The 18,906-nt window shown below is 40.8% G+C and overlaps 3 protein-coding genes across 8 annotated transcripts in view; 2 read left to right on the top strand and 1 right to left on the bottom strand.

The window, feature by feature from the left end:
- Positions 1-7,654, top strand: part of clstn1 (calsyntenin 1) — a 37,008-nt gene extending 29,354 nt beyond the window's left edge. For all 4 annotated transcript variants that reach the window (XM_085146851.1, XM_085146854.1, XM_085146852.1 and 1 more), the window contains 5 exons: positions 140-310; positions 455-600; positions 710-845; positions 1,636-1,820; positions 4,415-7,654. In XM_085146851.1, the coding sequence (XP_085002977.1) occupies positions 140-310; positions 455-600; positions 710-845; positions 1,636-1,820; positions 4,415-4,609 (833 nt within the window). In that variant the 3' untranslated portion in view covers positions 4,610-7,654. The remainder of the gene's footprint in view (positions 1-139; positions 311-454; positions 601-709; positions 846-1,635; positions 1,821-4,414) is intronic.
- Positions 6,634-12,161, bottom strand: lzic (leucine zipper and CTNNBIP1 domain containing). Its single transcript, XM_085146859.1, has 7 exons — positions 11,987-12,161; positions 11,584-11,725; positions 11,275-11,410; positions 11,052-11,150; positions 10,057-10,152; positions 9,828-9,909; positions 6,634-9,743 (listed from the first exon to the last, which is right to left on the bottom strand). The coding sequence occupies exons 2-7, from the start codon at positions 11,682-11,684 to the stop codon at positions 9,688-9,690; spliced, it is 570 nt and encodes a 189-aa protein (XP_085002985.1). The 5' UTR covers positions 11,685-11,725; positions 11,987-12,161; the 3' UTR covers positions 6,634-9,687.
- A 94-nt stretch (positions 12,162-12,255) lies between these two features.
- nmnat1 (nicotinamide nucleotide adenylyltransferase 1) lies at positions 12,256-18,507 on the top strand. Of its 3 annotated transcripts, none has more exons than XM_085146858.1 (5): positions 12,256-12,279; positions 12,705-12,833; positions 13,891-14,074; positions 15,146-15,252; positions 17,388-18,507. In XM_085146858.1, the coding sequence occupies exons 2-5, from the start codon at positions 12,719-12,721 to the stop codon at positions 17,786-17,788; spliced, it is 807 nt and encodes a 268-aa protein (XP_085002984.1). In that variant the 5' UTR covers positions 12,256-12,279; positions 12,705-12,718; the 3' UTR covers positions 17,789-18,507. The 3 variants fall into 3 exon arrangements, with proteins under 3 accessions (XP_085002984.1, XP_085002983.1, XP_085002981.1); XM_085146857.1 differs by having other exon boundaries at positions 12,275-12,293; positions 17,388-18,304; XM_085146855.1 differs by having other exon boundaries at positions 12,277-12,315; positions 17,388-18,304.
- Positions 18,508-18,906: the final 399 nt, after the last annotated feature.

Raw genomic sequence — 18,906 nt, 5'->3', positions numbered from 1 at the left:
TGTTTCCCCTCATTTTCAGGTTTCGGATGAGAGTGAAGCCAAACATCAAATATACATTACAGGCACAACAGACTGCTGCATTTCAAAAGAGTGCTCCAAATTTTTCTCCTGAATCGATTTTGTGCTTTTGTTCTTTCAGTCCAAGAGACGGTGGTGTCGGAGGAAATCATGCACAACCTGGACACGTGTGAAGTGACTGTGGTGGGAGACGAGCTGGACGGAGAGCACGAGAGCCTTGAAGTGGACATGTCCCAGCTGCAGCAGCGCAGCTTAGAGATGAGCTCATCCAACATGGGGCTCGTCATCACCGGTACAGACCACCGTGCTCGGCTAGGAAGCCTTAACTAGCATATAGCCCTGGTTTCTGCAAAACCTCTGATAGTTCTGTGAGATTAAAGAAGGAAAAATGACTTCCTGTGTCATTAACACTTCCCCCCCTCTCTCTGTGGTCCAGGTGTGAACACCATGGCCAACTACGAGCAGGTCCTGCACCTTATCCGTTACAAGAACTGGCACACCGAGGCTCTCTTTGACAGGAAGTTTAAACTGGTCTGCTCTGAACTCAATGGTCGCTACATCAGCAACGACTTTAAGGTCGAGGTACGTCTGAGCGTTTGTCACGTGCACACTGAACCGTGACCAGCCCGTCCTGGTGTTATCCACATACTTGTGCGCCCTCACTTCAAGCGTGGTCTTTATTTCTCTCTAGGTTAATGTAATCCACACAGCCAGTCCCATGGAGCATTCCAACAATGCCCTGGTGCAGCCCAACTTCATCAACCCTGTCCATCACGCCTCTGTGGATCTGTCTGGGCATAATTTGGTCAACGCTCATCAGGCCTCAGGTACTGAAACATGGAGAATGCTTCATCCTTTTTCAGCAGGTTGCATAGAAAATCAGTAGTCATCTGCAGCCATCGATTCACCAAAGTTTCAAAATAAAAGAAGAAAAAATCAAACATGCATCTGTTTCAGCGACGTGGAAAAAGACACAAAATCAAAGTATAAAAATCTTTCCTGCAAAAATTAATTTAAGGATGCCTGGAAAATAAATTAAGCAGTAGTGTTTATTTTTTTCCTCAGTATTGGCTGCAATATTGTGTGTTTATCTGTTGAATGCAACACTAAATATCATAATCAAACCAGTAATCAGCTTAATTGTTGCTGTAGAAAAAGATTTGTGATATGAAGCAGGAGGATTACAGCCTGCTAAGCAGAAGTGGGGCATGTATGAAACACTAGTGTGTCTGTTTTTTAATGGACCAAGTTAGGGATTACTTTTGAGCGCTGTTTGTGACATCTGTACAGGCAGTGCACACTGAGCACGACCTTTTATTTTCCGGCTTCTGTATTCTTCTAAGCTGACTGCCTCGCTAAGCTCGCCACTGCACCAGAGAGGGCTCTTCCTGCTAATATGGAAAGTGGAGCAGGTTGGCGCGAGACGGGCTAAGCTATTTAAAGAAAAACAGCCTCAACACCTCGAACAGCCAAAAGCACGTGTGTGTACAGATCGCTGGGAGCACGCCATAAAGCCAAAGCGGCGGCGGAAGCTGCGTCTGCACATATTTGGTCGTGAAGTGTTGTTTTGCGTCTAACTAATCACTGTTTTTCCTGATGTGGTTTACCTCCTCGTAGTGGTTCCGAGCGCTGCCACCATCGTCATCGTGGTGTGCGTCAGCTTCCTGGTGTTCATGATCATCCTGGGCGTGTTCCGCATCCGAGCTGCACACCAGCGCACCATGAGGGACCAGGAAAACGGCAAGGAGAACGAGATGGACTGGGACGATTCAGCCCTCACCATCACCGTAAACCCCATGGAGGTAAAACGGCACGAGAGGGGGAAGCAGGGAACAAAAAATGATTATGATGGTGATTAACTGGTGAAAAGCTGTTTAACGGAATTTCACTGCTGGTGTTAGGCTGTATCCCAGACAGCTTTTCGCCTGCTAATGCGAACTGGGTGATGTTAAAACTGTGCCCTAGTTTTGTCTGAGCCCCTCGTAATTAGCAGCCTTGCGGGGACGAGAGACTCTGTTGCAAATATGTAAGTCACATTACCTGACTGACGCTCAAGAATGAAACGAAAGGAAGCAGCTTCTTTTCCCAGAAGCCCAAAATGAAGCGAATGAGTCAGCTCGTGGGCTTGAATATATTTGTACAAGAAGATTCATGTCTATCTGAGTCATTCAATTACTCGTTGTTGCTTTACTGTTTGTTAAAAGTACCGATTATTTACCACGTTTTCATTTGCTTTAACTCCCATCCTGCTGTGACTAAATCACAAAGGTGGTTTGCCACAGCACATCTGCCGAGTGAGACTTTGTATATGACCAGATTATTTTGGTCAAATGTGTAAAGTCTCCAGTGAGACATACGGATTTGTTAAAAGATGATGGCCTTTTTTGGTAGCTCTGTTTTGTTTAACAGTTTTGTTAAACAGAGCTGAAACGAGACGCTCAATTTCCTGAGTATCGTGGAAATGACTCTTTCAAAGTGGTTTGTTATTTTTAGTGAATGGATTTGGTTCGTAGGAGAAAGTTCTTGAGGTAATGCAGCGTTTCTCAAAGGCAATAAGAGACGTGCATTAAATCCTCTCCCGTGGTTTTATTGTGTATTGCTGCCTTTTAATGCTAATCTACATCCCATGTTAGCTTTTCACCCGATGTGTTGAACTTCCGTCATATTTACATCAAAGTGTACTTGAAACGTCCGAATCTATTTAGGTTCGGTTAATGTGTCTCATGTGCACAGTTCAATGACATCGAGTTTACCTTGAAAGGCTCACTGCTATGACTGTTGGGTCTAACGGCCCCAGTATTTTCTAATGTGTGAAATTCAGAACAGTGGACGTGATAAACCTTTGTCACCACCACAGAGGATTTTAAGCAAACAAGATGTGATTGAAGGGCAGACTTTTAGCTCAAGTTTTGCAGATGAAAGACGTGGAGCTTATTTCAAGTGTTGACCAGCTCAGCAGCACCAAAAAAGCCTGTAAGACCCCAAAAGACAACTAAAGTGCACAATGGCAGATTCATTTTAATGGTTCAGGAAAACAGTTTAACAAAATCTTAAGGAGGTAGGCGTATTATTGTGAAGAGTCTATAATCAAGAGACGTCTTCATAGATGGGAATGCAGAGGATTTGCAACAAGGAGCAATAAGAAGGTCAGATTAGTCTTTGCTAGAAAACATCTAAAGGAGCCTGCACTTGTCAGTAGTGATGTGCAGATCGATACTGAAATATCAATTCCTCCGATACCAGTCATTTATGTTCTAGAATCGATTCTCACATTAAAATATCGATATTTTAGTAATTTAGGGTAAATTTGTAGTTTATCATTAACAGGAACACAGTGGAAAGAAACTATATCATTCGGATTGTCTACACTGGAAGGAACTACTTCCTCTTCCGCCTTTCATAGTCATATGCGAAATACGCTTGTATAAATGTGTTGCAGCCCCCTGGCGTGCGCACTCACAACAATGGCTGAGCGTAAATGGAGTCATGTGTGGACGTATTTTACCTCCACAAACAGCCGAGACGTGGTTTGCGATACATGTGGCAAGAAAGTGAGGTGTTGTGGCAACACCACTGACCTCGTCAAACACCTCAGAGTAAATCATATCACAGAATATGACGTCTCTCGCGGAGTCCTTTAGTGCTGCAGGCAGGCAGCGTGTTCAAATAGCGCACAACTTCAGTTTTTTTATTTCTATATGATGAATTCTGCATTATAAGAACAAGTAATCTGATATCCTGTAATCATGATGATGCTATAATTTGAGATACAATAAAAGATACAATAAATAAAATGTTTTTGTACAAAGTATCGTATCGGATCAGTATCGTCGATACCACTCTGAATTTTACTTGGTATCGGATCTGAAAGGAAATCAGTGGTATCGCACATCACTACTTGTCTGATTAGCAGAGGCTGCTTGTTGTTGTCCAAACACAGTTACATACATGAAAATGATGTGAAACCGGAAGGTAACGTTCACGGTGCTCAACAAAGCCGTGATCTGTATAAAGTTTTTCTTACACGCATTTAATAATAATAATAGATTGCATTTATATTTATTTACAATTCCACTATTCATTCACTCTCACATTCACACACTGGTGGAGGCAGCTACAGTTGTAGCCACAGCTGCCCTGGGGCAGACTGACATGTCGCGCCGTCGGCCCCTCCGGCCATCACCAGTAGGCGGTAGGTGAAGTGTCTTGCCCAAGGACACAACGACCAAGACAGACAGAGCTGGGGATCGAACCGGCAACCTTCCGGTTACAAGATGAGCTTCCCCACCCCCTGAACCCCCCTGGTCGCCCAATTTAAGTAATTGAGTATTTAAGATCACAAAATGAGTGCCCACAGTCACAGTCTCCATCTTTTCTCTCGCTGTCACTAATGCAGACGTACGAGGACCAGCACAGCAGCGAGGAGGAGGAGGAAGAGGAGGAGGAGAGCGAGGACGGCGAGGAAGAAGACGACATCACGAGCGCCGAGTCAGAGAGCAGCGAAGACGAGGAGGGCGGCGAGCCGGAGGACCAGCAGGGGGCCAGCAGACAGCAGCAGCTGGAGTGGGACGACTCCACCCTCACCTACTAAACACACACAAGACACCCAAACAAGAGCTCCCGACACACACATCAGAAATTCACTCATACTCCCTCCCTCACACACACACTCACACACACAGCACTCCCTGCAGTTTCATGTCTAGGAGCCATGATGTAAAAACTTAACAAAAATAAAAAAAATGAAGAAAAGGAGAAACATAAAGTCCCTTCAGCGTATATATGGTCAAGGTTTTCCTGTTGTTATCTTAGTGGTGGTACTCAGTGTAGTGTAATCATCACCAGATTGCTGACTTTTTTTTTTATTTATTATATTTTAATTCCCAGGAAAACCTGGCTTACATTGGAACTGTGTGAGGAAGCCAACCCTGCACTTTGTTTGTTTTCTCTCAGATGTACGGCTTTGAAGAGCAGAGCAATCGCTTCTCCTGATGTATATTCTTTGCTAATGCTTGTAGATTTATTCGCTAAACTCACAACTAGCTCCGACTTGGGTTTTCTTGACTTGTAGTCCACAGTGAATCGAAAATGATGCTTTTAACAAGTAGACTGCATTTTCCTCTTCCATTTCTTTTTTTTTGTTTTTCTTTTTAGTGCATGGAGAAATTTTGGGGAAGTCATGTGTAGAGAAATAAATTGCTTTTTAAAGATTTTTGTAAATATAATGAAACCATGTAATTAGTCAATGTGTTAGTGAAGACCTAATCAATGGGGTCCAATATCTACGATTATGTAATGTAGACTATTTGTGTCACACAGGCTGTCGCAGCATGCCGCTGAATTTCTGCAAAAGCTGTTCCATCACGCTTGTACAAAATGTCTCGCTTCACGATGCGAAACCGAGGACTGTTCAGCGGTTTCCATGACAAAAACGTGTCCATTTCGTCCCTTTAATCTTTTGCGAGGAGTAAAGTAGCTTCTTTTGCTTTCTCGTAGGCAGAGGACTTAGTTGACGGTTTCAGCTTCACATGATGCTTTTGCTTCGCTTGCACGCGTGGCAACGCTCTACTCATGGCTTTAGTGTTGTTTCATTCCCAGCAGATCTCACTGATGTACACTACAGAGGGAATCTTCTTTCAGTTTCAGAAAATGTCGTGTGGAATCACAAAGATCGGCTCAGCAGTGCCGTTCGTGGTGAAAATAAGGGTACTAAAATGTCCTCAGCAGCTTTAAAACCCTTGTCCCTGTCCCAGTCCCTGTTGTGGTTCAAGGAGAAACCCTTTCAAGCTACTGAAAGAAAATGTTTATGAGCTTTAGTGGAGACTGGCTGAATCGTTGAATTGCTGGCAATGTTTTCTTTTCTTTTCACGGCACGGCTATTTTACCTAAAATAATAATACATAGCCTGTATGAGGTATATTTTTAAACTGCTTATTGCTGAAGCATCGTCGTCTTCGTTGACGACGATGCTTCAGCAGGAAAACACTTTAAAAATGAATCTTTGAATCTTAAAGTGAGATATTTTTTTGCAGTAGACCACTAGATTTTATTGTACATGAAACTGTACTGTAGAGTTGTTCAAAGATATTTGTTTACATTTGGTAAACTTATTTTCCTTCGGGTATTAGTATGAAGCTTACGATTGGGAAAGTGTGTCCAACCTCTTGTCTTCTCTCAGACACTGTTGTCCATAACTTGTATATAATCTTTCACCAGACCAGATAAAAACGTGCCGTCACACTGAACGATTTTAGTGTTCGTCTTTTATGGGGGGGTACAGAGTAAAATATAAGCGTTTCCCAAACATGCATTTATTACGACCATGTTTGGGGCATTGGATTGTGCAGAAAATGGCATTATCGGAATTGGAAAAGTCTGAGTGCAAATCTGTTTTCAGAGGCCAAAATTAATTAAAAACACCTTCAACGCTTATTATTATTATTATTATTATTATTGTTGTTGTAAAAAGTTTCCAGGCTACTTTTGTTTTCAGCTCAGTGAATCCATTTGATTTATTTGATTTTTTTTAAATAGGTGTGTATTTGAAACGTAGTGAACAGTCTCCCTTCCATGATGACTTTGGCTTGTTTTAAAAAACTAAAAAACTTTTTAAAAAAAAAAATTAAAAAGGGGGGGCGCCAGGTCTGAGCCGGCTGAGATGGGAGTGCCTTTTGCCGATCATAGCGTAATTAGCTGGTCTAACAAACACACTTATCCGTGCTCTTTTATTTTTATTTTTAATGCTAGATTTCTTTCGTAGCTGGGGAGACGTTTTCTCTCAGTTTCTCGCGAGAATAGGCCGACGCTAGTTTTATTACAGGTGAAAACATTTTACATAGATGTCACGTGTCCTTGTTGATGTGTAGAGGAGTAGATCCACATCGTATCTTCTATAGATATTGTACTTAAAAATCATATTGACGGAATCCACCTTTAAAAGATGTACATTATGAAATTGCTTTGGCAGCATACAGCGTGTATACTGACCTATTTGTGTATAGTGGAAGGTGAGTTTCTTTTTTCTTCTTTTTAACGGTGTCCTGTTGCTTGAGCTGTTGAGAAACATTTTTTTAATTTTTTTTGAGGGCAGCATGAAATTTCACAAGAGTATATATGCCTGTCGGTGACGCAATTCTCACGGTTTCATTGTGTCAAACACTTCATGTCCACATTTCAGCTACAGTTCAAAGGTTAACTAGCATCTCGTTTTTCGGGTTGTGCGCCCCCAATGAATGTCACTGCCTAACAATCTGAAATGCAGCCATACTGTAACAACATCAAGATGAAGTAAGGAAGGGTGGGTGGATGGACAGGTGGGTGGGGGTATATTGACTTTGCATGAACCACAAGTGTGTGTGTGTACGCTCCACGTGGGCCTATGAGACCGGAGTGAGAAAGGAGACGCGATACACTACTGATTCTCAGATTGTCTGTTTCACACATACATGACACTCCAGAAATTTTTTTTCTTTGTTTTAAAATCTGCTCAAAATGGACGGTGACGGTGTTTTCAGCGTGGTTGGATGTTTCCTTTGTGCTTGTTGGAGCTGCTCTCTTTTCTACCAGTTGAAAGGCAAATGTAGTGAGGTTGATGCTTGCTCGTAAACAAAATAAAGGAAGATGAGATGGGGTATAACTTCTGTCTGCTCTTGTTTTCCTTCATTGTATCCTCTAGTGTAAACATGGTTCCGGTGCACAGCATGGGAACACACCCTGGGTGGTGCTTTTTTAAAAAATATTGAGCATTGTTGCCCTCTGGTGGTGAAACTAAGATCTGCTACAGCTCCACGATAAAATATATAGCTGGTGGATTTATTATGCTCCTTTTCAACTCCATGCTTTAATTCGTGCACTCTACCAGGGCTGCTTTGCATGATTCACATTTCAAACTGTGTATAGTAGAACCACCAGTAACACCAGTAAGGCCTTAATGCTTGGGTATATTTCTCATTTCCCTTTCTTAGAATTGGCTGCCCCTCAAAAATGGGTTTGAACAGCAGGTGGGTGGGCCTCCTGTGCTCAGAGCATATTTATGATACCCACTCTCAGTGACAACATACAGAGACAAGATTTGAAAACTGTCTGAAGTGAACCTTGAGCGCAGTTTGAAGCCAAAGCTTTAGCCACTCCGGAACATGTATGTTTGCCAATCTCATTATTTCAGACTTTGGCCGTGTTTAAAATGAGCATCCACGAGTGTAACAGTGTATACACTCATGAGATGCTTTATTAGATTTGACTTGCTAGTATCAAGTTGGACCCTCCTTGCCTTCAGAATTACCTTAATTCTTTCGGCAAAGATTCAAGACGGATACACGGTGGTCATAAAGTGACGGACATGGCCTGCAGTAACACTCAGGTAAGCTGTGGTGTTTATTTGATGCCCAAAATGTGTGAAGAAAATATTCCCCACACCACCAGCAGCAGCCCAATCAGATCCATGCTTTTATACTGTTCACGCCAAATTCTGAGCCTACCACCCAAATCTCGCACGCTTTTCCCCAACCAACAACCATGACACATTCAAAGTCACTTTAAATCAGCATTTTGGTACTCTGTTTGACCATGCTAACATGACTACATGCATTAAGTTGCTGCAATGTGATTGGCTGATAAAATATTAATGCTGATGAGCAGCTGAACAGGTGTACATAGTGGCAGGTGCGTGTACACGGCGGGAAATAAAACATGAAGCCTGTTGTTAGTTTTCTTTTTACTCACATTAAAAGTAGCAAGAATATCAAGATTAATGCTGTAAACATTGTGACATTCACTTCTACACAGACTCTGATAGTTTTTAAACTCGCATCAAACTTCATCACTGTCAACATGAAACTACAGTCATCAGTTTGAGTCGCATGATAATAAATGCATAGAGGACTCATTAAAATAATGGAAACACCCAAGTGACACTGAATAGTGGTAAAGCGTCTCAATTCATTACTTCATCCTGTAAAATCTTTGTATTTTCTCCATGAACAGACCGAAGACCCACACTATTAATAAAACTTTATGATTCTCATATTGTTGGACGACGGCTGCTCTAATCCACCCTGCAGACTCAGCACATTTCAACTAAACTGGTGAAAGACTCGTCGAGTTTTACTGAAGATATCATCAGACTCCACATCTCACCTGCACACAAGTGGTTTACAAATGTATTCATCTATAAATGCAACTGTAAATTGGTTATAGTGTACATGTTAATCGAGGCAGATCCGATCATCTGAAGCGCTGTAGTCCTGGCACATGTAGTGTTTCTATTATTTTATTCAGAGTCCCGCAGACGGCACAGTTTTAGCTGAAATAAAAATACACCCTGAAGGAAAACATCCTAAAAACAGCACTGTTGAATGTTGACATTTTGGAATAAAGAATCACTGCACAAACCACAAGATCATAATAACAAACTGTCTGCGCCGTCCTCTACATTCACGCACCTTTTAGCAAATCACATGCTCGTACCTAAAATACATTTTTACGCTTTATCTGGACGATTAAAAGACATTTACAAAGATTGACGTGTACATATAAAACAATACTGTTAAAAGTTTCAGCGTCTGCAGTAGCACTTAAAAGCGCACTGATTGTTTAGAAAATCCATAATTGGATGGCACATTTTTGTCTTCATTAAAAACACACTTTTTTTTCCTTTTTTTTGCAGAACTGCTATGACTTTGTTTTCACACCAGAGCTAGCTAAAGCCATTATTTTGTCTTCGGACCCTGAAAAAAAGAAAGTAAAATGAGGTCAACAGAAATATCTGTGAGAAAGTATCAGTTTTGTAGTAAAATCATCTTTATGCTCACCTTGGTTTGCAGTCACTTTTTCAAACTGGCTCAGGGTCGCTGTGGCGTTTTCAGTGAGGAAGGTCTCGTCTTCTGGGGTGAGCTGTCACATAATTGCAACATGAATGAAAGGAAACATTCGAGGCAGCTAGTGAGGGCTGCATGACTGAAATGAATCATTTCAGACTTTACGTAGCACAAGCCGCTGAATCATCCTCGACTATAATCGTGTGCTCTGAGTGCTCCTCACCTTCTCCCCCAGTTTTCTCAAGGCAGTGAGGATTTCCATTTTCTGCTGCGTGTACACATCCCGTGACAGTTTTCCCACCATCACATCGCGGTCCATCTGCACAGTATGCCACACACCGGTCGGGAAATTTTCAGGCAAATGAATCCACACATAAACACTGAGGTGTGACTGAACTCTGTGTGTGCAATCATGGCAATTTGGGGCTTTTGATAATTTCTTTGAACTGTTCTTCCAGCAAACATCTTTCATGATATTAAACAAGAAGAATTTTAAAACAAGTTTGAATTTTTTGGGGGATTTCTTCCAATCCACACAGGGTGAAATAATAGGCTTAAATATAGACATGCACTCACTTAAATCTTTCAATAAGTGGACAAAGTGGATGGAGTAATGAAGGATGAGGAATACCTCTAAATTCTTCAACTTCACCTCAAATGAACACGACACATGATCAGAACAATAATCCCAAACACACATTAGAACTGGTTTCAGTTTGGATAAAACAGGCTAACGTTAAGCTTTTGGAATGACCTTCCCAAAGCCCCGACCCCATCCTTGTTGAAAATGTATGGACTGCGTTTAAAAGTCGTGTCTGTGCCAGGAAACCGACCAATTTAAATGGATTCTGCCAACACTGCCGTGAAGATCGGTCAGATATCCAGCAAGAAGTATGCCAGAAGATTGTTGATGTTAAGCAAAAGTGGAGATGACAATTTAACCAAATATTAGTGGGAATGTATGTTTATGTTTGAGCCTGTATGGTTTCGAGAAAATCCAAATTAAATTCAATCTTGTGCACACAATTCATGTTTTTCCAAGTCATTAAAGATAAAAAAAGAAGTAATATAGAAAGTAAAAATGAAACATCAAAGAAATCATTAAATGCCCCAAATTAACATGATATTCATGCACATGATGAGGGTGTGTAAACTTCTTACCACAACTCTGTATGTGTGTGTGTGTGTATTACACAGTATATATTTAACATTGCAAACCTCTGCCAGTCTGCTTCTCAGCTGTCCTGGCTGCTTCTTAGCAAAAAGTCGTATCACCTCCGGGGTTTTGAAGGCTTGGCTGATGGCAGCTTGGATCGCCTGATGAAGACAGAAACATCTGAACGTTCTGACATTTTACTAATCAACAGTTTTCTTAATCAATGTGCTATAACCTATGTAATGCACTCCTAATACACAGTAGTAGCGCATTAATTGTCCATACCAGTTGCATCCCACTGAGTTCATCCACAAGTGTCATATCTCCTGACATTATTTTCTTTAAGGAGTCGTTGAATTCACCCAGCTGCTCCAAAGTTTCCTTCTTTGTCTCTTCGTACTCTTCCTCATCCAGATCTTCTCTGGAATAAACAAATGAAGGAATCAAAACTGAGACACAACAAAAGAATAGAAAAGCATTTATTTACTCACTGTTTTTTATTCTCTTTGTTATTCTTCAGGTACTGCATGCCAGATTTTCATATACAAAAAGCACACAAGAGGAGTTTATTGTTTTTCTTTTTCTGTACTACACCTGCATTCCTCCAGGTCCTGAAGCTGCTGCATTAGTCTGTCAAGTTGTTCCTCCATATTTTGCCTCAGTTTTCCAGTTTCTGATTTCCCTCGAGAGGCCATCTTCAGTTAAAATCCTATTTTTTCTACGGGAACTGAGAGAACTGGCACCAAACAACAGATCACGTTAGGTTTTGTTGCTGAGGTACTTCACAGATAACTCAAAGATGACCTAACGTGCTATTTCCACTCGATGAGAGCAGAGCTGTTAGTGAAAAAAACACAGCACTTTATCGGATCTAACAGTCTCTTTGGCGACTACACTGATAGGATAAATGTATCTGTGTGTTGGAAGTTCATGCAAACAGTCCAAGTTGTTTTGTTAGCTAAACAGCTAGCGTACATGCTAAAGGAAAACATCTTACCGGGAATTTCTTTGTAAACAGCTGCAAATCAGCCTTAGTAGAATGTTAGCATTTACTCAAGAGTTTGTCGTAAATTAAAGAAGGTGGCCACTCTAGAGGAAAATTAAAAATAATTACTTAAAAACACGGCTATAACACGTTTACTATTAGTCGAGACGTTTGGGATTTGGGGAATTTGTGATTGTGAACGCAGCACCACCAGAGCGGGTGCGGCTCGCCGCTTCCTTGTCGATTGTGTCCAATCGGATTAGTGGATCTTACAGCGTAGTCCGTGACGTCAAAGGAGGAAGCAGGTGAAACGCAAATGGTATCTGTAGCTGTTTGTCTTGGTACTACAATGACTACGTTATTTGACATTCTATTAAAAACGCATAATTTGCTTTTAAGTTAAGCACCGAGTTCATGTTTTGTCTGTTTAAGGGTCCTGTACGTGAATCTTGGACGTAAAAGGAGGCTCGCGCTGTGCTCAATAGATAAGCTAAAGTTAGCTAATTGTTATAGTCGAATGCTAACGTTTAACGTAGATAAAGCGTCGAGCTTTAGTTTTCTTTACGTTTGTAGTTCCACTTAATGAAGCTCACAGACTGTATTTAAACGAGGTTAAACTACTCTCTTGATACAAATATACTGTTTCCGCCCCCCACAAAGCGATTCTCGACATGTGATCAGCCAAGTCTTAATCAGTCTTCGTTTCTTCTCCTTGTTTGTGCAAACCCAGCTCCAGTATGAGCCATGGAGGGTCACAGTATAACCAAAGTGGTCCTGCTGGCCTGCGGGTCCTTCAACCCCATCACCAACATGCACATGAGGATGTTTGAACTGGCTCGAGATCACCTGGAAGACACAGGTTGAGTTACATGAAAATTGGATCTTTTAGTGTGATGCATCTCCACCTTTATCACCCATTCATTTTTTTAAAATTCAGTTACCCTCCATGCTGTTCAACTAAGTTATTCTAAAGTCTAATATCTCAAATATTATCATCATCATTTAGTTAGTTAGATTTAATTAGTTCTCTAAACTTGCTGTAGGTGCAAATGTGTGCATGAAGGGTTCTCTGTTTCTATATGTTACCCCTGCAACAGATTTGCAATCTACCCAGGATGTACCCTGCAATCCTGAAATGGATAAATTGGAAGAAGATGGATAGATGTGCAAAAATTAAGTGAAAGGGGTAGCTTTGTCTTAAAAAGGGATTGTGAATCAGTACATTGGAGAGACAAGTGTTTTGGATAAAATTGTTATACCAAAAGTCCAGATACAAAATAGTTCAAGAAGGAATTATGCTTTTGTAAATTGATTAATATGACAGTACAGAAAAGCTGGCAGTGTTTTAATATTGCATTATTATTAACAGACACTATTAGGTTGTGCCTCATACTTGATTTGGGAGTTTTATGCCAGATCCCCTTCCTGACCCCTCCAGCTGGAATGACTTTGCATTTCACCACATATTTTGATTTGACAGACCTGGGATCACACCAGGGATCTTTTGTTTGTTAGGCTAATGTGTAAACCACTACACTAACGAGCTACAACCAATTATTTATTCAGTAAATGCTGATTTCTTTGATTCTGTCTTTGTTTTGGCTGTGGCTGCCTGGATTCTATTCTGCTCAGACAGCTTCCCGTGTGTCATTTCCCTTGTGCTCTCTTCCAACTTTCTTCTCTACTCTACTGTTCTGTCCAATAAAGTCTAATAATTCATCTCAAAAATTAAAAGAAAATACATTATGTAGGAAAAACTGAACTTATTTCAAATACTATGCAAATTTTACACATTATATTTTGCAAACTTGTAATGTTTTTTGTATATGTTTGTAGGAAAAGTACTAGTAATAATAGAGGTCAAATATAATATTTTACCTGACCAGTACTTAAACACATCTTCTTTTGTGCGTAAGGTCAGTATAAGGTGGTGAGAGGAATCATCTCTCCAGTGGGTGACGCATATAAGAAAAAGGGCTTGATTGAAGCCTGCCACCGTCTGGAGATGACTCGATTGGCTACCGAAAGCTCAGACTGGGTTATGGTGGATTCCTGGGAGAGTTTGCAGCCAGAGTGGGTGGAAACGGCTAAAGTAGTTCGGTGAGTTGACATTTCATGCGTCTGAGTGCTGGGAGTGCTTTTGTTTGATGTAGGTGGTTTGTCTTGAGACAAAAACTGTGTGACACTACCTGTGAACTTTACTGTTTTGTTATCTGTTGTTTTCTGATGCACCTTTATTACTGACTCACCCCAGTCCGCCCACTTTCTTCTCTATTAACTTAACATTATCACTGCAAGTAATAATGCCTATTAAAATACTAATTTCCCAAACCTAAAGCATCTTTAAATGACTTGTGATGTAGGCAATTAGTGGTAACCTTAATGATAATTGCTTTATGAATTCTGTGTGCGTGTGTGTGTGTGTGTGTGTGTGTGTTGCTGCATCATTAAGTATGAACTATTTTTACACACAAAGCGTCACACTCCCTGCAGTTACACTGGCTCACACACTGCTGAATGATAGACTCTGTATTCTTCATCCCATGTCTTGTTGAAACCTTTTATCGTTTTCTAGATAAATTAATTCTTAAAGCAACAAAATCCATTATAGAGGTTTGATTTAAACCTTAGGGATTAAAATTAAACTTGTGCAGGCTTAATTAGATATTAGATAATTAACATCATTATGCCTCACATAAATGAAATCATTATTTAGAATCTTTGTTTTCCTGTGGCAGCAGGAAGAAATGCAAGGCAGGAAATGTGAGAGCCTTCACTGGTATGATACTCGATACATGTTATGATTTGCTGAAAACTTCCCAGAACTTTGCAGGTGTAGTTCAAACAAGATAGAATCAGACAAAGTCAATCAAAATTCCTTAATTATTTAAGTTGAAGGCTGAAATTATTAAATGCTGATGGTGAAAAGAATCTGAAATAGTATCCAAACTGCAGCCTCACAGACTTGAAGAAAAAAAACCCCAAAAACAGTTTAATAATGTGATCAAATGCATTTAGCATAACGAGAATTGGATTTTGGAGCACTATTTTGCTGACTGACAACTAGCAATAGTAGCCTTTTTCCACTTTATAGCCAACTGTAAATACAGTATACACACAGCGTGGTTTTTGCTTGATAAAAATCTTTGATTCCAATTTGTAAATGTACAGGCATCACTATGAGGAGCTTCTTGCAGCAGAGCAGAACATCGATGATGTGGACACGATCAAGTATGCAAAAAAGAGGCGCATCGAAGAGAATCATCGCAAAGACAGAGGTAAGTCATGCCATACATTTACCTCCCTGTCGTTGTCTGTAACTTTTCTTATCCATCAAACGAGCCATGCAACAAACGTAGTTGTCAGGATTTTCCTGTTTGCAGCTTAACTGACAAGAGAATGGGTTTAGGGTGTGGATACACAGGTGTGGTGTTAACAGCATGAGCTGAGCCTCCGGGGAATGGAAGGGAAAAATATGCGTTATGGAAGCACTTGATTTTTGCTGAAGGGGCATTGTAAAAGCTGTCAGGTTGAAGTGCATACTATGCTTTGCATTTAAGTTCTACTAGCATCGCTTAACCCTGTAAAGCTTGAACCATGAAGTGTAATTGCCAGAATATTCTGACAAAAAATGTATTAAATATCAATTTTCTCAGTTTGCATATATGAGTTATATGTGAGCTACAGTTGGCATTTTTGTGCAATGTATTACTTAAATACTTACTGTCCAATTTATTCAGGAAAAAAAATGGAAAACAGAAAATGCAGAGGTCACAAAATCTCATGTATCGAATATGTTACACTTGGCATTACAGGGTTAAGATGTCAGCAGTTCAGTTTAAAAGCAGTGCAGCAGAACTGGATATCTTCTTCTTTATTCCATGAATCACCCTCTTTCCTCATCAAAATTTCAACCCTGCAACGATCTGCAGTGCGACGTGACCACTGACAATTCACTAGGACATTTGGGTGTGTTCTTATTTGCAGCTAATGTAAGCAAGTTCCAGTAAGCGCACTTCTTTGTTATTCCACACCTTCAAACTCAACTGATGTAGAAGCTGAAATAAATAGAATTTGATTTCATGTGTGTCATTTCGGGCAGTTCCTGCGACAGTCACATATGCACTGTTCTGCCCCATGACAGATAGTGAATACACTAATGCTCCAACCTTTAAGAAGAGCCCAATTCTTCCATTCTTTAAATTGAAATTCAAGCAGCTCAAGTCCAATGAATTGCTTAAAATAGTGTAATGTTACTTAAAACTAAAAAAATACATATTTCAGAAATATACAACGGCTTTTTTTAGAGAACAGGAAATGGATTAAGAACTTGAACCTGTTCCGCAGCAAAGGAGGTTGATTGAGCTTTGACAGTTGGTCCTACCAACCTACTTTTGTACACCATTGAACAAGAAAAAACATGTTGAGTGTGACATCAACTTTTAAATATGAGGAGGAAGCGTGATGGTCTCGGGATGTTGGTGACATGTACAGATTTAGAGGCACCTTGAACCAAAATGGTTCTGCATCGCCATGCAGCACCCTCTGGTATGCACCTAGTTGGTCAGGGGTTCATCCTACACCAAGATAAAAACCCAAAACATAAGTCCAAGCTGTGCCAGAACTACAGTAGGAAAAAGGAACAAGCCAGCACACTCTCCATCCTAAAAGTGCCATGCATTTATGGGAATTTCTGCAACACAGCTGGGAAAAACTTCCATCCATCCATTTTCTTCTCCTTATCCATGGCACGGTCGTGGGCACAGTAGCCTAAGCAAGGATGCCCAGACCTTCCTCTCTCCAGCCACCTCCTCCAGCTTATCCCGAGGAACATTTCTAGGCCAACCGAGAGATCTAATGTCTCCAGCAGGTCCTGGATCAGCCCCTGGGCCTCATTCTGGAGTTGGCCAGTAGGCATCCTTGCCAGATGCTTGAACCACCTCAACTGACTTCTTTCGATGTGGAGGAGTAGTGACTCTACTCTGAGCCATTCTCAGGTGGCTGAGCTCATTTTCGCCGCTTGTATCCGCAATCTCATTCTTTCAGTCACTACCCAGAGCTCGCGACCATAGTAGAGGACAGGGACGTCGATTGACTGGTAAATCGAGAGCTTCACTTTCATGCGGCTGGACGGATGGATAGATGGCATTGTAGAGATAATGCCATGAGTGTTTTTAGCTGTTCTCTCTGCCAAAGGTGACTACTTTGATGAAAAGTTTAGATTACATTTTGATTTATAAATGGATTCCAGGGTTGTTCTGTGCTTTAATCTCAACGAGACATTAAACTGCTTGAATTTCAATAAAAAACTGGAAGAATTGGGGTCTTCTTAAAGTTTGGACCTGAAGCATATGCACAGTGTGGATTAGTTGACTCTTGTGTTGTGCTGACAGACTTGTTTCTCTGTGCTCAGATGACCTTCAGCTGATGTTGCTGTGCGGGGCTGACGTCCTCGAGTCTTTTGGGATTCCCAACATGTGGAAGCAGGAGGATATCGCAGAGATCGTGGGCCGCCACGGTTTGGTTTGCATCAGCCGCAGCAACAGCGATCCACATAAGTTCATCCACCAGTCAGACTTGCTGTGGAAGTATCGCAAGAACATCCATATCGTCCGTGAATGGGTGACTAACGACATCTCAGCCACTCACGTGCGGCGGTCGCTGCGGCGCGGCCAGAGCGTCAGATACCTTCTGCCAGACAGCGTCATTCACTACATCAAAGAGCACGGCCTGTACAGCTCTGAGAGCGAGCAGAAAAATGCAGATGTGGTTCTAGCGCCCCTCCAGAGGTACACGGGTGCTTCCTCAAGTTGAGGAAATTTGACTGTGAATTTAAAACGAAACACAAATTCACATAATTCAAGCTTCCGACAGTGCCTGCACTGAACAGGGGTCTTTTCTAAGAATGGGTGTGTTTCAGCTTGTTGAGTGAAGTGATTTAGTAACAGTTTCACTTTGCTGGAACTTTTTGTTTGCGTGTGTGGAAAAATACACAAGATCACAAAATAACTGAGCAGCAGATCATATAGATGAGCGGTCACATAAATGTGTTTCCAGTCAATCAAAGGATTTACATTCAACTGTGAAATGGTGAGCCGACGATGTTTTTTATTAGATGAAATATGGTGCATAGAGAATTAATTGAATCACACTTGCTTTACCACAGTTATCCTTTCTATGTCTGGCTTCAGTGCACTCCGGTTAGTCAACATGTTTTTGTACCTAGAGCTGTATTTTTCCATACTTTAAATACCCACTTCTTCAATCTGATGATAAAGACATGATATGTGATATTCTAGAAATAAACAGCACTCTTTGTTTACCACCTTGTGAGCCGTTCATTGTTGCTTTTATCGCACAGATAGGAATCCTTAGAAAGTCCTAGCTATGCTTTCATGATGGAAATGCTTATCTCGCAGGATTATCCTTACTTTTAGATTTCCGGTGAAATAACGAAACTTCAGCCGAATGAAGAGATGCGATTATAGTAATGGGGTTTAAAACTAGAATATAACAGAGAACATCATCATTAGTATCAGAATTGATCATTATTAGTAGTAGTATTTTAATAATAATAATAATTTTATTATGATTCATTTTGAAAAACATTATTATTTCTACCAATTTACCCTGAGTATGTTTTAGCTAGCATCCCAAACTCCTCTGTGTTTTATTTAAGCAGTTAATACGTCTGCATTGTCTTTACGCACATTTAGAGCGTTGGCAGGGAAAAACCCTGACGTGGTTTTCCCATGTCACAAGACACCCCGTCAGAAGAAGCAACAACAACACCCGAGTATTTGGATAAGTGCCCTGTGTGTCTTTTTTTTTTTTCGACACTTGACTTACATCAATCCTTTTCACACTGCATGCCAGATAGTGCAAGAGTGTCACTATGTTCCTCATTGCACATAAAGGTGTGCCATTTTTAC

Source organism: Neolamprologus multifasciatus, chromosome 20, assembly GCF_963576455.1.
Source record: "Neolamprologus multifasciatus chromosome 20, fNeoMul1.2, whole genome shotgun sequence".
NCBI classification, from domain to species: Eukaryota; Metazoa; Chordata; class Actinopteri; order Cichliformes; family Cichlidae; genus Neolamprologus; species Neolamprologus multifasciatus.
This window is presented reverse-complemented; position numbering and strand designations above follow the sequence as displayed.